General features: G+C 40.9%; 1 protein-coding gene across 5 annotated transcripts in view; it reads right to left on the bottom strand.

The window, feature by feature from the left end:
- Positions 1 to 15,303, bottom strand: part of pacc1 (proton activated chloride channel 1) — a 52,807-nt gene extending 37,504 nt beyond the window's left edge. For all 5 annotated transcript variants that reach the window (XR_006312525.2, XR_015758446.1, XR_015758445.1 and 2 more), the window contains exons 1-3: positions 15,137 to 15,303; positions 12,975 to 13,071; positions 10,054 to 10,263 (exon numbers count right to left, since the gene is read on the bottom strand). Coding sequence is in view for 1 of the 5 variants with exons in the window: in XM_043695866.2 (XP_043551801.1) it covers positions 10,054 to 10,263; positions 12,975 to 13,071; positions 15,137 to 15,184 (355 nt within the window). In the remaining 4 variants the exon portion in view is untranslated. The remainder of the gene's footprint in view (positions 1 to 10,053; positions 10,264 to 12,974; positions 13,072 to 15,136) is intronic.
- Positions 15,304 to 19,625: the final 4,322 nt, after the last annotated feature.

Below are 19,625 nucleotides of genomic sequence, written 5' to 3'. Positions count from 1 at the left end.
AAGTGAAAATTCTAAATTGAAGTAAGGTCGATTTTGATGTATTAGATAGGAACTTTCAAAGGTTTTCTGAGGGAGGCTACTCACAGGTAAAAGGACAGTTGGGAAGTGAGAACTCTTTAAGAATGAGATATCGCAAGTCCAGAGACAGTATGTTCCTGTTAGTGTGAAGGGCACGATTGGTACATTAAGGGAATGCTGGAATACTAAAGAAATTGAGATTTTGGCCAAGAAAAAGGAGGCATCTATCGGGTATAGACGGTTGGGACTGAATGAATCCCTAGAGGAGTGTAAGGGCACGAAGGGAAAGAAAGAGGGAGATCAGGAGGGTAAAAAGACATAAGATAGCTTTGGCAAATAGAGTTAAGGAGAATCCAAAGAGAATCTATATGTATATTAAGGGCAAAAGCGCAACTAGGGAGAAAATAGGCCTCGTAAAGATCAAAGTGACAGTCTGTGTGTGGAATCATTGTGAGATTACTAAACGAATATTTCATGCCAGTGTTTACTGTGGAGAACATCACGAAAGACAGGGTACTTGGGGGAAAAAACAATGTTTTGAAAAGCGATCATATAACAAAAGGAGGTGCTGGTGGTCTTAAAACATATAAAGGTAGATAAATCCCCAGAACCTGATCAGATCATCAGTGGTGTCTTCTTTCTCTGAGAGGGATATATCTATATTTCCAATTAACTGCAATTATATCATCTTGTGATTCACTCTGTCAGTCTACGATACATTGCATTAGTAGGGGAGATAATTGATACAAGGCTCATATTTCTATTGTGAAGGAATGTATGATTCATTCTCTAATCGTCTGTCTTGGCATTGTATGAGAGTATGCAATTAATTATTAACTGTCAGTATTCAGGACTAAATGTGGAATAATATCTACTGAAAGTCTCCAGTACTAAATGGAAGTGTGATTTGTATTATCTCAATCTGCTTTTGGTATATTTTTAAAATTATTTCTTTCATGTTTTGGTAGTAGGGGATAAGAGTCCTGCACTTGTTTCTGATAATCTAGTGAGTGTGGGTATCATTTTGTAATCGTTGGCTTCCCACACTGAATGAGAGTGCAGGAATGTTTCCCTTTTAATCGGTACTGAATACTGACTCTGACAATGTGAGTCAATCAACAACCATTACGGCTTGACATTCTATGTGAAGGGGTAATTAAATATGTGTCTTTCAGTGCCCAGTCCAGAGTGTGCAATAGGTTTAATTCTGCATCTGTTGTTGTAATTCTGTATCTGTCATTTTCTGGTAGTGACTTGGGCAGTGAAATTCAGACTGCTGTCTAAAAATCTCTGCTAATTTACATGTTTTTTGTTCGTGGCCAGGACAGCATTTATTTCTTATTGTTAATTTTCCTGGAGAAGGTTGTAGTGAGCTGCCTTCTTGGAACAGAAACACCTGCAAGTTCCCCTCCAAGCCATTCACCATCCTGACCTGGAAATATGCTGCTGTCCCTTCAGTGTCATTGGGTGAAAATCCTGGAACTCTGTCCCTAATGGCATTGTGGGTCTACCTACAGCACATGGACTGCAGTGGTTCAAGAAGCTACCTAAAGAGGCTGGAAAAAGGAAGTATTACAGGTCCTGACAATCTCTCAGAGGCAGACTTGCACTTGCTAACTGTACATTTAGCTTAGCTGTTCCAGTATAGCTACAACACTTTCATCTGTGCTACCCTGTCCACAAGAAAAACAGAACAAATCCAATTTGGCCAATCACTTACCCATCAGTTTACTCTCAACTGTCAGCAATGTGATGCAAAAAGGTTTGCCAGCTCTGGCTATTGAACTCAGAACTAATCCTGCATTAGGTGGAACTCAGTCTAGCTTCCACTAGGACCATTTAGCTTCTGGCCTTATTACTGGTGCCAGCCTCAATACAGTTCCCCAAGTCATGAATGTGATGGAATACTGTACATTTGCCTGAGAGAATGCAACTCCAACAACACTCAGGAAGCAGTGTTATCCAGGACAAAGCAGCCCACTTGATTTGCAGGCCATTCACTACCTAAAACATTCATTCCCTTCCCCATAGATGCATAGTGTCAGCAGAGTACATATGTCACGCTGCAGCATCTTATCAAGTATCTATCAACACTATCATTAAAACCTACAATATCTACCATCTATAAGAAAAGGAGTAGAAAAAAAATGGGAATGTTACTCTCTGAAAATTCTCCTTCAGGTTACTCACCATCCTGAGTTGGAGCTTTAATCACAGATATTTCATAGCTGCTGAGGCATAATCCTGAACTTTCTCCCTCTATGAGTGTGTCGACACCACAAGGATGACAGCAGTCCATGAAGGTACACCACCTTGCCAGAGGCAGTGGGATGGGCAATAAATGTCAGACTTGTCAGCAGTGCACTTAGCCCACACAATAAAAAATTAAAAGCTGAGCAATATTTTGTGTGCGATGTGTAGTAAAGTCAGAAATGTCTCTTCTTAAGATCATCTTATTTGGCATGGAGGAAAACATTTTTTTTTCTTTGCTAATCTCAGGTCATAAAATACTACCATATTCTATAACTTCCTCTTTAACTATTATTATCATCAAGAAAATAAAATAATTGAGGCCTGGGATGCAAGTCAAAGGCATGTACTAATCCTGTGCTGAGCAAGGTAACTTCCGGAATGAAAGTCATGGTGCTAGAACCTCAAAATGCAGTTTCTGAAACACTACTGATTAAGTAACTAATAATAGACAGTAATCTTGTTGAAACAATTTAATTGTACTCAGATTTCTTTCAGTATCAGTGATTAGGGCAATAAATAGCAGGAGCTGTCAATATACTGCTTGAATAGCCGAGTACTACTTTAATATCAAGGAAATACTGGAATTACTCAGCAGGTCAGTCAACATTTGTAAAGACAGAAACAGAGCTGACATTTTATGTTAATGACCATCCATTAGAATTGGGAAAGTACACAGTTTTTGTTTCTCCATTCATGTCTCATTGACTGCCACTTCACTTTCTGGAATGTCCACCTTGAAGAGACCTAGCTCGCACCGCCTCTGGCACATCTATTCTGATGATATAATTTTTCACTCAATATTTCTGACATGTCTCACTTCTCTTCAACCAAGAAACTCCTTTGCTCTGAATAACAGGGCTCTCCACCATTCAAGTCCTATTTCTGCTGTCACCCACCAAAAACCATTCCACATCACCAGTCCATTTTCAACACATCATACTTCACCATTTCATTGATGCCACCACCAGACACATCTTCCACTTCCCTGTCAACATTGTTCGAGGGCTGTTCACCGTACTACAAAGCTGGTCCCTTTTCTCTAAAAGCTGTTCCTTTTCTCAAGGATACTGTGTCCTTGATTTTTTTCCAGAGGGGTCATAAAACACTCTGGGCTCTGTAACGGCTGGATTTGGTACAGAGATAAAAAAAAGGTGTTGAGAGGCCTTTTTGTTTATACATAAACAGAGGCCTTTAGGCCAAAGCTTTTGTGTTTTTACAAGTAACCTGTATAAGCCAAGCAGGCGTGGCCAGATCTCTAGCTGAGCAGTTCAGTCCAGGACTATTGGGAGTTCAGCTGTGAGCTGTGTGGAAACAGACTGCTGGACTCTCTCTTCTTCTGCCCTTCAAACTTTGACCTATAAGCCATTTTTATTTTATTAAACAAATTATAAAACAGTTTACAAAAACATTTACAGCTATACACAAGAGACAGCAATTTTACAAGGGAGAGGAGCAGCAAAGCTAGGCCCCAAACCCTACCGTTCAACCATTTTACAGGGAAATGAGGACAAACCTCAAATCCCAGTTCCACATAGGACAAGACAGTGACAACGACATTTGTATATTAGACAATACTGTTACATACAAAAGTGCAGACAATACAGACCCAGCAAGCCCCCGTCCCTCCCACCTTCTGACCACTCTAAGGCAGCCCGCCCCTACCCACCTTCCGGCTCTCGGTCCACCCCATGCCCCTTCCAGTTCTCGGTCCGCCCTGACACACCTTTCGACCACCTCTAGGACAGCCCGCTCCGGTACCCGCCTGGGGTATAAGCCATTTTTACTGTGTTTAAGGGGTTTGCTTATTGGGACTGTTATGCATATTCTGAACAGCATAATTAAGTCTAGTTTGGATAGACTGAGGTCTATAGTTGTTCTTTATTCTGTTCTTTGTGTTTCATTTTGTGAATAAATTGTTGTCTGTTTAAAACCTGGTAATCAACCTAGCTAACTTACTCCAGGTAATTTTCACTATAACCAGCTTAAGAATGTTTTGAATGGTCTGGCCTAGTCCATAACAACTGTCATACTCTGCTTCATTCTGCATTCACACCTGACACACCCTCCCTGACCACAGCAGCTTCACAAATGAAGATGCGACAATATTGCTCCTTTAAGAAGGCTATTCTCTCCTTGGTCTTTTCTTGAGAGGGGCCCTAAAGGCAGGGGTGCCAAAATGTCTGAACTGGCTACTTTAATAATGGCTAACTGATGCTGCCTAAGTCAACAATCAGAAAAAGGCTTTCAAGACTTTATTAAAAAACTCTTGTATAATGTGATTTTTGAGAAGATTTGTGGCTCAGCTTGAGGTTCAGGTTTTAAGTTTGCTCACTGAGCTGGAAGATTTGTTTTCAGACGTTTCATCACCATGCTAGGTAACATCATCAGTGATCCTCCGGTGAAGCACTAGTGTTATGTCCCGCTTTCTATTTGTGTGTCTTGATCTCTTAAGGTGGGGGAAAATATTTCAGGACATTATTTTAAAACACCACCATACACTGCAGCACCCAAGAACTATGAGCAGCAAAAGAAAAATACCAATACAGCATAATCAACAAGAATGGGTACCCAATACACACAGTCCATCAATTCCTAAACAACAAACCCAAACAAGCAAACACAATGCACCCAGAAACTCTGGCCACAGTGCCATACAAAGACAATGATTACCAGACTACTCTTACCCTTTGACATTATGGTAGCCCACAAACCTACCAACATACTTAAACAGCGGCTGATAAACCTAAAACATCCTATACAAACAACCAGCAAAACAAATGTCATTTACAAAATACTCTTGCATGGACTGTATCAAACAGTATATCGGACAGACAGACAGAAAACTAGCCACCAGGATACATAAACGTCAACTAGCCATCAAAAGACATTACCCACTATCGCTCGTCTCCTTACATACAGATGAAGGAGGACACTACTTCGACTGAGACAATGCATCCATCCTAGGACAGGCTAAACAGACACACGTATGGGCATTCCTAGAGGCCTGGCATTCAAACCGGAAATCCATCAATAAACATATTGATTTGGGCCCATTTACCAACCTCTGAGAAATGATATCACCCACCTTAAGAGACCATGCCACATAAATAGAAAATGGGACATAACACCAACGCTTCACCAGAGGCTCACTGATTATGTTACCTAGTACGGTAACAAAATTCCTGAAAACAAACCTTCCAGCTCAGCGAGCAAACTTACAACTTGAATATTTGTACAATGAAAGGGAAGTGGCCTGTTCTTCCAGTTCAGGGTTTTTTCTAGTTTTAGTTGGGGACCCAAAAAAACAGCTCCATGCTGATCCTCTCTCTCTGACACCTCTCTTCTGTAAGAACCTGTGTTTGAATTTACTGTTTTGCCAGGGGCTGTGTTTATGGGATGTTGCAGGGAATCAGAACACCTCTTTGTGAAGTTGCGTTTTTGTGTCAGTTGGGTTTTCAAATAATTATATTATTCTAAATTCGGTTTTCTTTTGTTCGCATATAAATAAATTCTATTTTGTTTAAAGCCGAGTGGTGTGACTTGCTACGTCGTTCCTAAAATATTCACCTTACATCTGCTTAAAACAACTAGAAAAGTTAATTTCTGGGCTACGTTCTTAAAATGTTTTGAGAGGATCTGGCCTGTTCCATAACAAAAGGACATGCATCACCTTTCATTTTACCTCCCCTCTTCTCATCATCCAAGGCCTTGATCATTTATTTGAGCTGAAACTACACTAGCATACTTCTTCCAATTTGGTACACTGTAATTATTGGTCATAATTCTGCCTGTTATATGCTGTGAAGACCAAATGCAGAGTGAACCCAAATTTCTTCTCTGTAGACCATTTTAATTCTCCGCTTTGTTCTCATGCAAATTTCTCAATACACATGCTCCTAGAGTTCTAATAAAGTTCCATCCAAGCTTGAGGAACAGCACATCATCCTCAGTTAGGTACTTTACAGCGTTCTGGACTCAGGGTTCAAAAATATTAGATTGCAATCTCGACCCAGTTTATTTCCCTTTTCATTGCAGATTTTATGCGAATTTTTGGTTTCAAGAAGGTGGTTGTTCATGATTCTGACCCTCACGCCTCCCCTCGAAACAGCTTTTATTTATTTGCATGTCCCCTTACTAAACCTCTTAGTCTTGTCCCCCTTCCATCCTAACACAAACTTTGTTTTGTTTTTCTTCTCACACCTGCCCTCCCTTGCTTAAAATATACCATATAGTCATTCAGAATTTAAACACTGCTAACAGGAGAGTAAAAGCTGAAGCTTTCCAACATGTGCTCATCAGGACAACGATACAAGAAACAAACTTGAGAAAAGAGATCGCATTTTATCAGCCTGAGAGTGTTTTGATTGGTTGGGCGATCATGTCAATTTTCAGTTCACAGACCAGGCAGATAAATTCTGATTGGTCAGGGTATTGCCATGGGAATGCAGAGTATGGCAGTTTCTTTAAAAAGGAAACATGTGCAATGTCTGTAAAAATTATTTTTGCCAGCAGAAAACAGGATTCTGTTTATTAATATATAGTTTCTAGTACATGTAAATATGTCACACTGTGGGTCAGGCTGACGGTCTTAAATTGGTTTCCTGTCTAATTCTTAGCACAGTCTGGATTATTTAATAATTGATTTCCAATATCACCATGTCATCTAATGACGGATATACTTTTGTGATACTTGCAATCACTGGCTGTCTGAGCACAATTAGCATCTGTGCACTGAAAATAGTTAATGGGATGTGCTGTTTGACACAGGCTGCCAATCATTGGGATATACTCCGGACACTACTCCCACATGGAAAGTCATATATCACATAATTAATCTACGTGATGGGCAAAATGCCACTTTGGCTTGACAACAGCATCCTATTAGTGGAGAAAACCACTTCTGTATTTGCTGCATGGAAACAGCAGGAGACAGCTAGAATCAGCTGTTCAAATTTTTGAGACACCTTCCCTTTCCGTGGTAGTGAGACAGAGTGTGTCCTACTCCAGGTCAAAGGTAGTGCCCATAGGCCCTTTCATGGGTTGTGAGGTAATCTGGTCAGGGTATCCATTATCGTGCAGAATGATTTTAATATGCCCTAACTCAGCATCAGCTCCTACCAGTGAACAGATGGCTATGGCTCTATTCATGAGACTACCATTCAGATTGTTTTTGTCAGCTGTGGGACTGTAGCAATCCCAATACATACACTGACCAGTGAGTGTCAATCTTCAATTTACTGTTGTCAAGATACCAACTTGACTAATACTTTGAGGAAATGGAGTTTGTTGATTGTTCTGTTTCAAAACACAAAGTTGAATACATGATGGAATTTGATTAACAAAAGCAGAAATTGCTGGAAAAACTCAGCAGGTTTGGCAGCATCAGTAGAAAGAAAACAAAGTTGTAGAGTAATAGAGTCATAGAGATGTACAGCCTGGAAACAGACCCTTCAGTCCAACTCGTCCATTCTGACCAGATTTCCCAACATAATCTAGTCCCACTTGCCAGCACCCGGCCCATATCCCTCCAAACTCTTCCTATTCATACACACATCCAAATGCCTCTTAAATGTTGCAATTGTACCTGCCTCTACCACTTCCTCTGGCAGCTCATTCCATACACGTACCATCCTCTGCATGAAAACATTGCCCCTTAGATCTCTTTTATATCTTTCCCCTCTCACTCTAAACCTATGCCCTCTGGTTCTGGATTCCCCAACCCCAGGGAAAAGACCTTATCCTATCCATGCCCCTCATGCTTTAATAAACCTCTATAAAGTCACCCCTCAGCCTCCAGGGAAAACAGCCCCAGCCTATTCAACCTCTCTCTATAGCTCAAGTCCTTTAACCCTGACAACATCCTGCTAAATCTTTTCTGAACCCTTTCAAGTTTCACAACATCATTCCAATAGTACGGAGACCAGAATTGCACACAATATTCGAAAAGTGGCCGAACAGTACTGTACAGCTGCAACATGACTTCCCAACTCGTACTCAATATTCTAACCAATAAAGGAAAGCATACAAAATACCTTCTTCACTATCCTATCTACCTGCGACTCTACTTTCAAGAAGCTTTGAACCTGCACTCCAAGGTCTCTTTGTTCAGCAACACTCCTCGGACCTTAACATGTATAAGACCTGCTAAGATTTGCTTTCCCAAAATGCAGCACCTCGCATTCATCTAAATTAAACTCCATCTGCCACTCCTCAGCCCACTGACCCATCTGACAAAGAGCCCATTATAATCTGAGCTAACCTTCTTCGCTGTCCACCACACCTCCAATTTTGGTATCATCTGCAAACTTACTAACTGTACCTCTTATGCTCACATCTAAATTATAAATGATGTAAAATAGTGGACCCAGCACCAATCCTTGTGGCACTCCATTGGTCACAGGCCTCCAGTCTGAAAAACAACCCTCCACCACCACCCTCTGTCTTCTACCTTCGAGCCAGTTCTGTACCAAAATGGGCTAGTTCTCTCTGTATTCCATGAGATCTAACTTTGCTAACTGGTTTCCCATAGGAACCTTGTCAAACGTCTTACTGAAGTCCATGTAGATCACATCTACTGCTCTGCCCTCATCAATCCTCTTTGTTACCTCTTCAAAAAACTCAATCAAGTTCGTGAGACATGATTTCAGGTCCAATGGCCCTTAAGAAGGGTCCCTAGATCTGAAATATTAATGCTGCTTTCTCTCCACAGACGCTGACAGATCTGCTGAGTTGTTTCGAGCAACCTTTGTTTGTTCTTCTGATTTTTAGCAGCTGCAGTTCTTTCAGTTTTTTGCTTATATAATTTATTATCTCTATCATCTACACCCCACATTTTTTTAATAAACTTTTTTAAGGTTGCCTCTCAATCTCCTAGGCTCCAGTGAAAAAGATCTCACCCTATTCATATAACTCAAACCCTCCAATCCTGGTAATATCCTGGTCAAAGACACAGTATTCTAAAAGTGGCCTTATCAATATCCTGTACAACCTCAACCTGTCTTCCCAACTCCTATACTCAAAGGACTGAACAAGTGTGCCAAACGTCTTTTTAACCACCCTGTTCATATGTGAAGCAAACTTCAAAGAATTATATACCTGTACCCAGGTCCCTCTGTTCTACAACACTACCCAAGGCGCTACCATTAATTGTATAAGCCATATCCTTGCTTGTTATACCAAAATTTTAATTTGAAAATCCTATTTATCCAGATTGAATTCCATCTATCATTTTCAGTCCATTGATTCATTTGATCAAGATCCCTTTACATATTTTCTTATCTCAATAATTGAGGCAAATGTATGAAGATTTATCTGATGTTTGTAAAAGTGCTGAAGATTTCTAAGAATACAGAACAGGTATTAGCTATGTCACAATCATCAACTGTCACAGAATCACATCCTTTTCCCCAAACCCAAAAGTCATCTATGATTTCCTCTTCAGTTTCAATGTCACCACTTCACTGGTGATGTATTTCTCATGGTAACCAATGAAGGGCTGGGCCTGGAGGTGGTCCCATGGCAACACTATCTATTTGGATCTAATGGTGTCATTGAAACCGAGCTAATTGCTAAGTTCTCAATTACACAACCGCACTCTTAAGTGATGAATTCTATTTCCGACTATATGTTATTGAGCTGAAAAGTTAACTCCATGTTTCCTTCCACAGATGTTACCTGACCAATACTTCTCATTTTTATTCCATGTTTCCAGAATCTGTAGAGTTTTTGTTTTTGAACTATTTTATGTCAGCATTTTCATAAGAAAATAAAATGTATTCTCACCAGGAGCATCGTATTTCAGAACTTCCTGAAAGGACACTGACATAACAGGATGTTTCAGCTTCTCCCTGAAATCTGTGATGGTCTGATAGGCCAGGAATACTGCCACAGACATCAAGAGCAGGTAGATAAGGATAAGAATCACAGAAAAGGTGTTCTTCAGACAGGCTTTACCAAAGATGGAGGAAAGACTTGTGGAGCCAGCTTCATCATCTAGAACAGGAAAAAGTATTCACTTAACCAGAAATTCCTTCCCTTGATAAAGAATTAAAACAAGACGTTTATGCTGTTTAAACTTCATAGTTACAAAGTAAGAAATCATTCACATCTCATTGTGTTTTACACCATAACTATATCACATTGGTTCAGTTTGCAATAATTAGTTAATCAAGGATCTTGGCTGCTGACCAGTAAGGAAACATCAAAAGATCTCTTCACTAAGACTTTCATCTTCAGCATGGTGGTGAGGACATGCAATTGATTACCACATTCTTTATTGAGGGAACAAAGGTGGTAGCATGGTAGTGGTGTTATAGTAATTATTTCAGAGTCAGATGTCAGGCTGCAGTTGAAGGTTTGTCATAAAGTAGAGTGAAGGGAAGGAAGAATACAAAGGATGACATGTCAGAAGAATAACTGGCATGCTGTAATTTATACAGCTGAACAAATACAGCTAAGCATATCAACATTGTGGAGGGATTAGTAGACACGAACGATGATTTTGAATTCAGTGCATCAGGAGATAAGGAGTTCAGTGCAGGTTGGTGAAGATAGGTAAGAAAGGAGAGTGTAATGAAAATGCAATAGAATGCAGCAACAGAGAGTTGAGAGACTTGCACATTATGTATGTTGCAAGCTTAGGGACTGGTGAGGAGAGTGCTCAATCAGCTGAGGTTAGAAATATGTTGCTGAGAGATTGTGTGCTGCTATAAAGAAAGAATTGAAAGGCATTGCTCTGAAGGAGAGAAAGAAGTGTGGCTGTTTCATTCCAAATAACCAGTTCATAGATTGCATCCATTTATATTCTTCAAGACAGGATATGAGAAAGAGACCTGGTGTTTTTTTTCCCTTCCCTCCCATTTCAAGGATACAAGGTGAGGTCAAAGGGGCTGCAGGCATACAGGCTTATGGGTATGTTAAATAAAAATAACCTCATTAACCTCAGGGCTGAAGAAGGGCTTATGCCTGAAACGTCGATTCTCCTGCTCCTTGGATGCTGCCTGACCTGCTGTGCTTTTCCAGCAACATTTTTCAGCATATAAAAAGTACAGTAAAACATGCTCTGGCACCATCTTGAAACATTGACCATAATGCAAGATTTTACCACATTAGAGTTCATCTTTCTCTCTTCTTGTTGTTCCTTCTCTGCTGCTTCTCCAGTTGTTGACTGTTCAACAGTGTTTTGCTTTCATTTTAAATCTCCGTAATGGTGGTTAGATTTTGAACACAGAATGTAAACATTTATCCAAAGCACACAAAAAAGGACAAAATAAAGATAAAAATTGCATTGGAAGCATGAGCTCACATTCAAAATTCTATTTACTAAAGTCAATCAAGTCTTACCTTTCAAGCAGTTCTGAGTAATATTACTGCAGAACATGATTACATTCCCATTTCGAACCACCATTACAGAGCTTTAAAATGAAAGCGAAAAAATGTCAAACACTCAACAACTGGAGGAGCAGCAGAGCAGGGAAAAAAAAAGAGAGAAAGATGAACGCTACCGCAGTACAATCTTGCACTATATTCAAGACGGCACCAGAATGTGGCAACACTTTGCATATAACATGCGAAAAAACACTTTTTTATATATACATGACAATAAATCTAAATCTAATCTAAAACTCAAGGCCACAAGTAACTTCATAACAGTCACATGCAAACACAATTTATCCAAACAATTTTGCTGATTTTGTTGTTTAAAGAAAACAGACTACAGACAATTCCACCATTACACAGGCCTTATTTTAATTAGACTTCCAGACACTAGTTGCTGCAATTGGCTTTCAACATTCACACAACTAACGACAGCTGCTGTGTCCGAACAGTGTGTGTCACCTTTAGTTGTGTAGATACAAGGAGCTGGTTCAAGGAGGGGAATGATCTAGACTCTGAATTAAAATAAGCACATAAGCAGTTTAAAGGTTATCCTGTTCCCAATCATACAAACTCTGGAACGATACAAAAGAGAGACTGGAGCTGGATTATACGTGAGAAAGGGTTCCTGCACCCCAGTGTGAGCTTTGGAGATGAGCAGACGTCCACTCGGTCAGTTTTCATTATGTTAATTTCTGCCGGCAGCCCTGTAATTGGTACGAGAAAAGATCTGTCCATTCCCAGGAGCAAGACTAGAAGCCAGAAGTTCTGGGCCTCCAGTATCAGTGACCACTATTGAAATTGCAGAAGGTCCCAAACAGTAAGGAGACCTGTGCTGTCCCCAAACCCAGTTCATTCAAGGATCTCACCAGGGCCAGATTAGCAGGGCCATTGAGGGGGTGCTGTTGGTGGTGTCACCAATGGAAACAAGAGAGTTCAAACTGTGGTGCAAACTTACAATAGGTGAAGGGAGCAGCAAAGCTGATATATGCTTTGTCACCAAACAAAAGCTTGCAGGGCTGAAGCTGCCAAGCTTGGTACAGATTCCCACTGCTCTTTAAATCAAAGTGGCAATGGTGTGATGACCTTCGTTGGACATTAATTACACCTTTAAGGTTCTCAGTTGGATCAAGGAAAATTGGTCCACCAGATACCTCGCTCGTCACCCATAAAATTATTCTCGAGCAAGTATTGGCAGGCTAGCAATGAGACACTGCACTACAGATCCATTTACTTGCCCACCACAGGTGACCTACAGAACTCAGGCCCCTGCCTTTCTGTGGGGAGAGATGGAATTGAGACGTATCTTTCACAATACTGGTTTATACCTCGTATTACTGTTCTATTTAAATCATCTTGCTCAGTATCAGTTTCATTCCTGAGGTCAGAATTGCAAGTGCTGTCCTCTGTTCCAACATCTGAAAGCTGCAGACAAAGAGAAAAGGTTTTTAAAACACAGTTTACAAAAATTCATCATGTTGGGTGGGTCAGCCAGTGATCAGAACTCAAGAACTGCAGGGATGTGGAATCTTCAGCAGAGCATCTAGGACACACTGAAAATACCAACTAACAATCAACTAATGTCAACTCATTTTGAAATTAGTTGTTCTGGACAGGAATTGAGAGCAAATAGATATAGGAAATCTAGAATTTTTTTGCAAAGGTTATGTTACGTTGCAGGAGGGCTCATGAGGCACAGTGGTAGTGTTCTCACCTCTGCGCCAGCAGACCAAGGTACAATAAAACCTGCAAGAGCGGCAGATGCTGGAAATCAGAAACAAAAATAGACATTGCTGGAAAGGCTCAGCAGGTCTGGCAGCATCTGTGGAGAGAAATCAGAATGAACGTTTTGGGTTCAGCAACCAGCGCTGAGGAAACTAAAATGTTAACGCGGTTTTCTATCCACCGATGCTACCAGATCTGCTGAGCAATTCCAGCAATTTCTGTTTTTGGGCCTATGTTCACTATTCATCTGCTCTAAAAATTTGTCAGAACACGCCTGAACAGGTCGATTAAAAATATCTGATCTGCATTGCTGAAAGAAGTGGAAAGAGAAACAACAGCAAGAACACGTCTGTCTGAAGTACTGGATGTTAGGACAGGGATTGGGCAAAATTCAATTCATACACCAGTTCACATCCTCACTTTCTGCTCTTTTGTTCACTTACTGACAGGCCCACTGTACATTTTCATCAACACTCCTCAACTGATGCCAAACCCATGATTTGTTAAGTTTTACATGACTTATTTGTTTTTGTAGGGTGTTTACAAACCTGACTTCCTTTGCCTTAAGTGCAAGTGAAAACAATAACCACCTTCGGAGTCATCTAGCAAGAACACAATCACAAGTCTGATCTGAACATACTTTTGTTTACAGGATTTCCTATTTATTCCAAAATGTTCTAAATTCCGTTTCTGGGAGATACCGAGACAGATGTGAAAAATAAAAACGTGTCGGGGGGGGGGGGGTCATGTATTAGTCAAACTATGCAACTTCTATAATGACTAATAACCATATGAAAAGGCATTCAAATATCTATTTAAAACTTACTCCATTTTCAAATCACTATATTTCTCATTGATAATTTTGTTTCTTCTTGAATAGGTGCAGAACATTTTACAAGGAGATAGAAACAGCCAGAGATTGTGGTCTATATTGGAAATACGATATAAGAAGGAGAGTCGACTATAAGCAGTTTCAGGAGCTACGGAGATTAAAACTCAGCATCTCAATGATAGTGAGGATGGGAAATGCCAAATAAGACAGGTTAACAAAGGGAGAGCTGCAAAATCCTGACTTTAGCATATTTAGGACAAGGATCGACTTAGCAGGTCGGAGATACTATTACAGTAAAAACGCACGGATGCTGCGTTTGGGAGTACAAAATGAAATCGATTTGTTTGTGACTGAGGGAAGGATGAGCTGACGCACTGCTGGCTGTACACTACAGTGACCCCCATGATGAGAAGGAGATAAGAGATAATCGTTCCATCCTCACAACTCCGAAATGAATGCAGCTTATCTCCTTACAGGTGGTGATGGACCTGCTCGGTCCAGTCCTTCTTTACGCTGCTTCAGCTCTTAGGAATATCTTTAGCGTTGTGCGACTTGAAGAGGAGGCTGTTGTTACCATCCCCTCGGTCGGTGTCTCTCAGGGGGGAGGGGGTGGGGAGACTGTCGTGGTCAGACCGCAGAGCATCAGGGCAGTCTGAATAACAAGCTGCGGGGTTTACTCATTCACTGTACGCAGACAACCACCCACTCCCCCAGCCCAAACGTCTTACTAAACCAGCAATTATTTTAATTGCTAGTGCAGAAAAAAAGTTTCTAATCCGCGCAACAAATAAACCCAAGAGCCTTTCAACTATTATTTCGGACCGATTACAGACTCTAGGAAACTATTTTCAACTCAATGAAAGCTGAAGGCTCTCGTTTACAGAGGCCGGTTGCAATACTGGTCGGATTGTGCGGTCCTTTCCACGCACTCACCTCTCGGTACGATCCGGCACAATCCCTCCTCATCACCGCCACAGACATCGAAACGATCAGGCGGCTCAAAGTGCCAGTAACCCGGCTTTGGGCACAGTCCCGAACACCGCACAGCAGCGATCACCCAGATCCCGGAGCCCAATGCAATACAGATCCTGCCGTCACTTAGGCAGGTCTGCACCAACCACTGAGCACCTGGGGTGGAGCTCGATTCGCCACCCACCGCCCACAACTCACTGGCTCAGTTCAGCAGGCATTAAACCCGGGGGAGTCCAACACTCACCCAGTGACCAATAACAGGGGAGCCAGCATTCACTCAGTGACCAATACCGAGGAAGCCCAACACTCACCCAGTGACCAATAACAGGGGAGCCAGCATTCACTCAGTGACCAATACCGAGGAAGCCCAACATTCACCCAGTGACCAATACCGAGGAAGTCCAGCATTCACCCAGTGACCAATGCCGAGGGAGTCCAACACTCACCCAGTGACCAATGCCAGGGGGAGTCCAACACTCACCCAGTGACCAATACCAGGGGGAGCCAACATTCACCCAGTGACCATACATCCAAATTTACTGATGACAAAGTTAGGCAGCATTGTAGACACTGTAGGTGATAACATAAAATTACAAAGGAATATTGATAGACCTGGTGAATGGGCAAAACTGTGGCAGATGGATTTCAATATAAGCAAATGTGAGGTTATCCAGTTGGACTGTAAAAGGATAGGTACTCTCTAGACAGATACAGTGTATATCCAAACAAACTTGGACTTTCAGGTGTATCAAGGGGACAGAGTGTTACAAGGGGACATAAATTTAAGGTGAAGGGTGGAAGGTATAGGGGAGATGTCAGGGGTGGGTTCTTTACCCAGAGAGTGGTGGGGGCATGGAATGGTAGGGAGTGGGAGTGGTAGAGTCAGAATCTTTGGTGACCTTTAAGCGGCAATTGGATAGGTACATGGATGGGTGCTTAAGCTAGGACAAATGTTCGGCACAACATCGTGGGCCGAAGGGCCTGTTCTGTGCTGTATTGTTCTATGTTCTATGATCTAATCTTTAAAATACCACAAACAAGTGCAGAAAATAACCAAGGAGGCCATTGGAATGTTGGCCTTTATACCAAGAGGACTGGAGTAAAGGGTGCAGAATTATGCCCATTTGAAGTACTGTGAATCTGTGCACTACACTTTAGAATGGATGCATTGTCCTTTGAGCAAGTACAACATAGGTTTACAATAATGCTACCTGGACTTCAGGGATTAAGCTATGAGGAGAGACTAATCTGTTCTCTCCAGAATTTATAAGGTTAAGGGGTGACCTGATCAAAGTCTTGAAGATATTAACCAGAAAAGACAGGATAGATAAAAATAAACTATTGCCACTTTTTGAGAATTCTAAAACTAGTCATAGCCTGAGAATAAGACCAGACCGTTCAGGAGAGATGTTAGAAAGCACTTCTGTATACAAAAGGTGGTAGAACTTTAGAGCTTCAACAAAACATGGAGGGAAGAAAAAACTTGTGACTGTAAGAGCTGCTCCTTTTTAAAGGTATTTCCAGGGATCAAAACAACACCTTAAAAATGAGGAAAGGAGACAAAGGTAGTGACCACATGGTGGGAAGTCAATCAACAGAGGAACCTGCTGTCTGACCCAGCAGTGAACCTCCACAACTACTGCCTCTGCTGTTTGATTTCAAGTACCTCTGGACATGGAGTTAGTCTAAGAAAAATAAGCAATGAAATTCACAGGAGAAACCTATGTGGGGGAGCTCACAACAGGGGAGATGGAATGAGCTACTAGAGGAAGTGGTGGAGGCTGGTACAATTACAACATTTAAAAGGCATCTGGATGGGTATGTGAATAGGACTAGATTTATATAGGATATCTGGTTGGCATGGATGAGTTTGACCAAAGAGTCTATTTCCATGCTGAATATCTCTATTACTCTATGACTGTAAATGCTAGATCAGTGTTAACTTTACATCTGAGATAGATACATTTTTGTTTTTTTCTGAACCAAAGGTATGCATGTGGAGTTAGGCCACAGATCAGCCATTCAATTTAATTAGGCAAAAGTGGGTACTGCAGATGCTGGAGATTAGAGTCAAGATGCGAGTGGTGGAATGAAGGGCTTTTGCCCGAAATGTCGATTTTCCTGCTCCTTAAATGCTGCCTGACCTGCTGTGCTTTTCTAGCACCACTCTAATCATGACATTCAACTTAATTGAATGGCCTCTTGAAGGGCTAAATGGCCTTCTCCTGTTCCTACGTTCCTATATATTACCACTACGTGAAAGTTGAAAACTTATGACCATAAATACAGACTCATAATAAATTCATTAGGGATATTTACCACATACAATAATGACAGAAACCATGTTTCATTGTATGTAAAGTCCAATTTTGATATATATGTCATGTACTTAGTAATTTTATGAATAAAGCATAAATTTTGAAAAATAATTAATTAGAGATTCAAGACATTTTAACCATCCAAGGAGTGGTTAGACTGTGGAACTTGTAACAATACGGAGTGGTTAAAGCAGTTATGCAGAAACAATTAAGAAGAACCTACATAAGCACAGGACAGAGAAAGAAATAGAAGGATAAGATAGGGTAAGATAAAGTAGGGTGGGAGCAAATTTGACTGGAGAATTCAGGCATTGCTATTGACTGTTTGGTTAAACAACTTGTTTCTGAGCTTTAAATTAGGGGTAATTAATTATTAAAAGGTATAATAACTTACACATCTTTGGACAGTAGGAGGAATCCCATGCAGACGTACGGAGAATTTACAACTCCTCACAGGCAGTTACCCAGGGTGGAATCAAACCTGGATCCCTGGTGCTGTGAGGCAATGGCGGTGATTACTGACCAACTATGCTCCCTGAAGCAAAGATATAATTAAACAATTTTATTTTGAAGAGACCCTCTGTTTTGGCCTCAAAAAAATCTAATCTTGGCGCTTTATACTCCAGTATTTTCTTTATGCAAAGTTCAGCTCCTTAGTGCCCACTTTTATAGAATTACAAATACAATTTTGGCTGCAAGTGGTATCCACAACACTCGAGCAACTTTCTGTGTGAGTCACACTATTTGCTATTTTGTTGACGGCATTAGTGAGCAGGTAGGGAACTTCTGCTAAAAATATGCAGAATACGAAGATCAATTTATCAAAATGGTGCCAAGCTGCTAGCAATCCCAAGAGAAAAACACATTGCCAGTTTTTAATTAGGTTCTCAATACTTACAAACTAGATGCTGACAAATCTTTACTCACTGTTACAGCTTTGGTAGTAGTGTTTAAAGATTTCTCCAGCTATCTTGTTATGGCCAAAGTCTGTAGGGAGTGCTGTAACAGCTGCTAAAGATATTTGAATTCAAGAATTCTATCCAAACATCTAAGCCCTATTCATGGGCACAGTTGTATGCATTCCCATTGGATTTCAGCATAATCAGAGGATAAGCACAGGCAACAGACAGCAGGCTATGCTGCTGGAATAGAGAGAGGTGAAGGGGGGCGAGAAGGGCTCTCAGCAGGAGGCCAGGTTCACTCAGGAACTTCAGGGAGAAATTCTACAACTTTAACCTCAGTAAGGAACATTCGGTTAGATATTGCCACCTCACTAAGGATTTTCTTATTGAAATCTTCCACATGTCTCAGTCTAAGCCTAAATGATTTTCTGTTTGATCCCTTCAGATTGGAGCAGGTGATATTAACAATATCTCCGTGTTTGTTATTTACTTCTGCTTAGGGAAGGTGTAGTGACCTCCATGCATTGTCTTTCTCAAACCTGAGACAAATAGAAGATTCACATTCCCTAACCTTAAGTAGATCCTCTCTAAAGACTAGATTTCGATAATATTTTAAATAATATTTTACCCCATACACAGCTGAGGTGCAGCTACTATTTAATACCTCACAGGTGGGGGTCAGCATTTTTAACAGCATGGGAAAAGGCCCTCTAGCCTATTGTTTCCATGGTAAACATGTGACATTTTAGACTGAGGAAATAAAAAAAACTGGGATTGTCTGCTGTTTACAAAAGGCCAGGAGATGTAGGGGAAAAAGCTTTTAAAAGAGAAATAAGGGGTTGTTTTATTACCTAAATTGCTAGAACAAACAGACTGAGTTTTGGAAGGAGGCCTGGTGCTGAAGTTTTCTTGGCAACAGCCACTGGACTTTTGATTTCTGTTTTGCCTCAGACTTGAAGATTGCTCATTTGTGGAGAGGCTTGCAACGCAGCAATGCTATCTCTCACTCTCGCTCTCTTTCTCTCTTTATAAGACAGGTCCTTCAGCTCTGGAATCAATCTCGTGAATCTCCTCTGTCCTGCCTTCAATGCAACTCAATATCATCAGTAATCACAGGCTAGATAATATAATTATTCACCTTGGAAATTCCATGTTACTGGTCTTGGGTTCTGTGGATCCTCATGTGGCAGGTGAGCCTAATCCTCAAGAGCATAAAAGGTACAGAAGAAC

The sequence above is a fragment of the Chiloscyllium plagiosum genome, unplaced genomic scaffold (genome assembly GCF_037043375.1).
Source record: "Chiloscyllium plagiosum isolate Xiang-an unplaced genomic scaffold, Cpla_swu_hap1 HiC_scaffold_10, whole genome shotgun sequence".
NCBI classification, from domain to species: Eukaryota; Metazoa; Chordata; class Chondrichthyes; order Orectolobiformes; family Hemiscylliidae; genus Chiloscyllium; species Chiloscyllium plagiosum.
The sequence above is the reverse complement of the archived record's forward strand: the minus strand, read 5'-3'. Positions and strand labels throughout refer to the sequence as shown.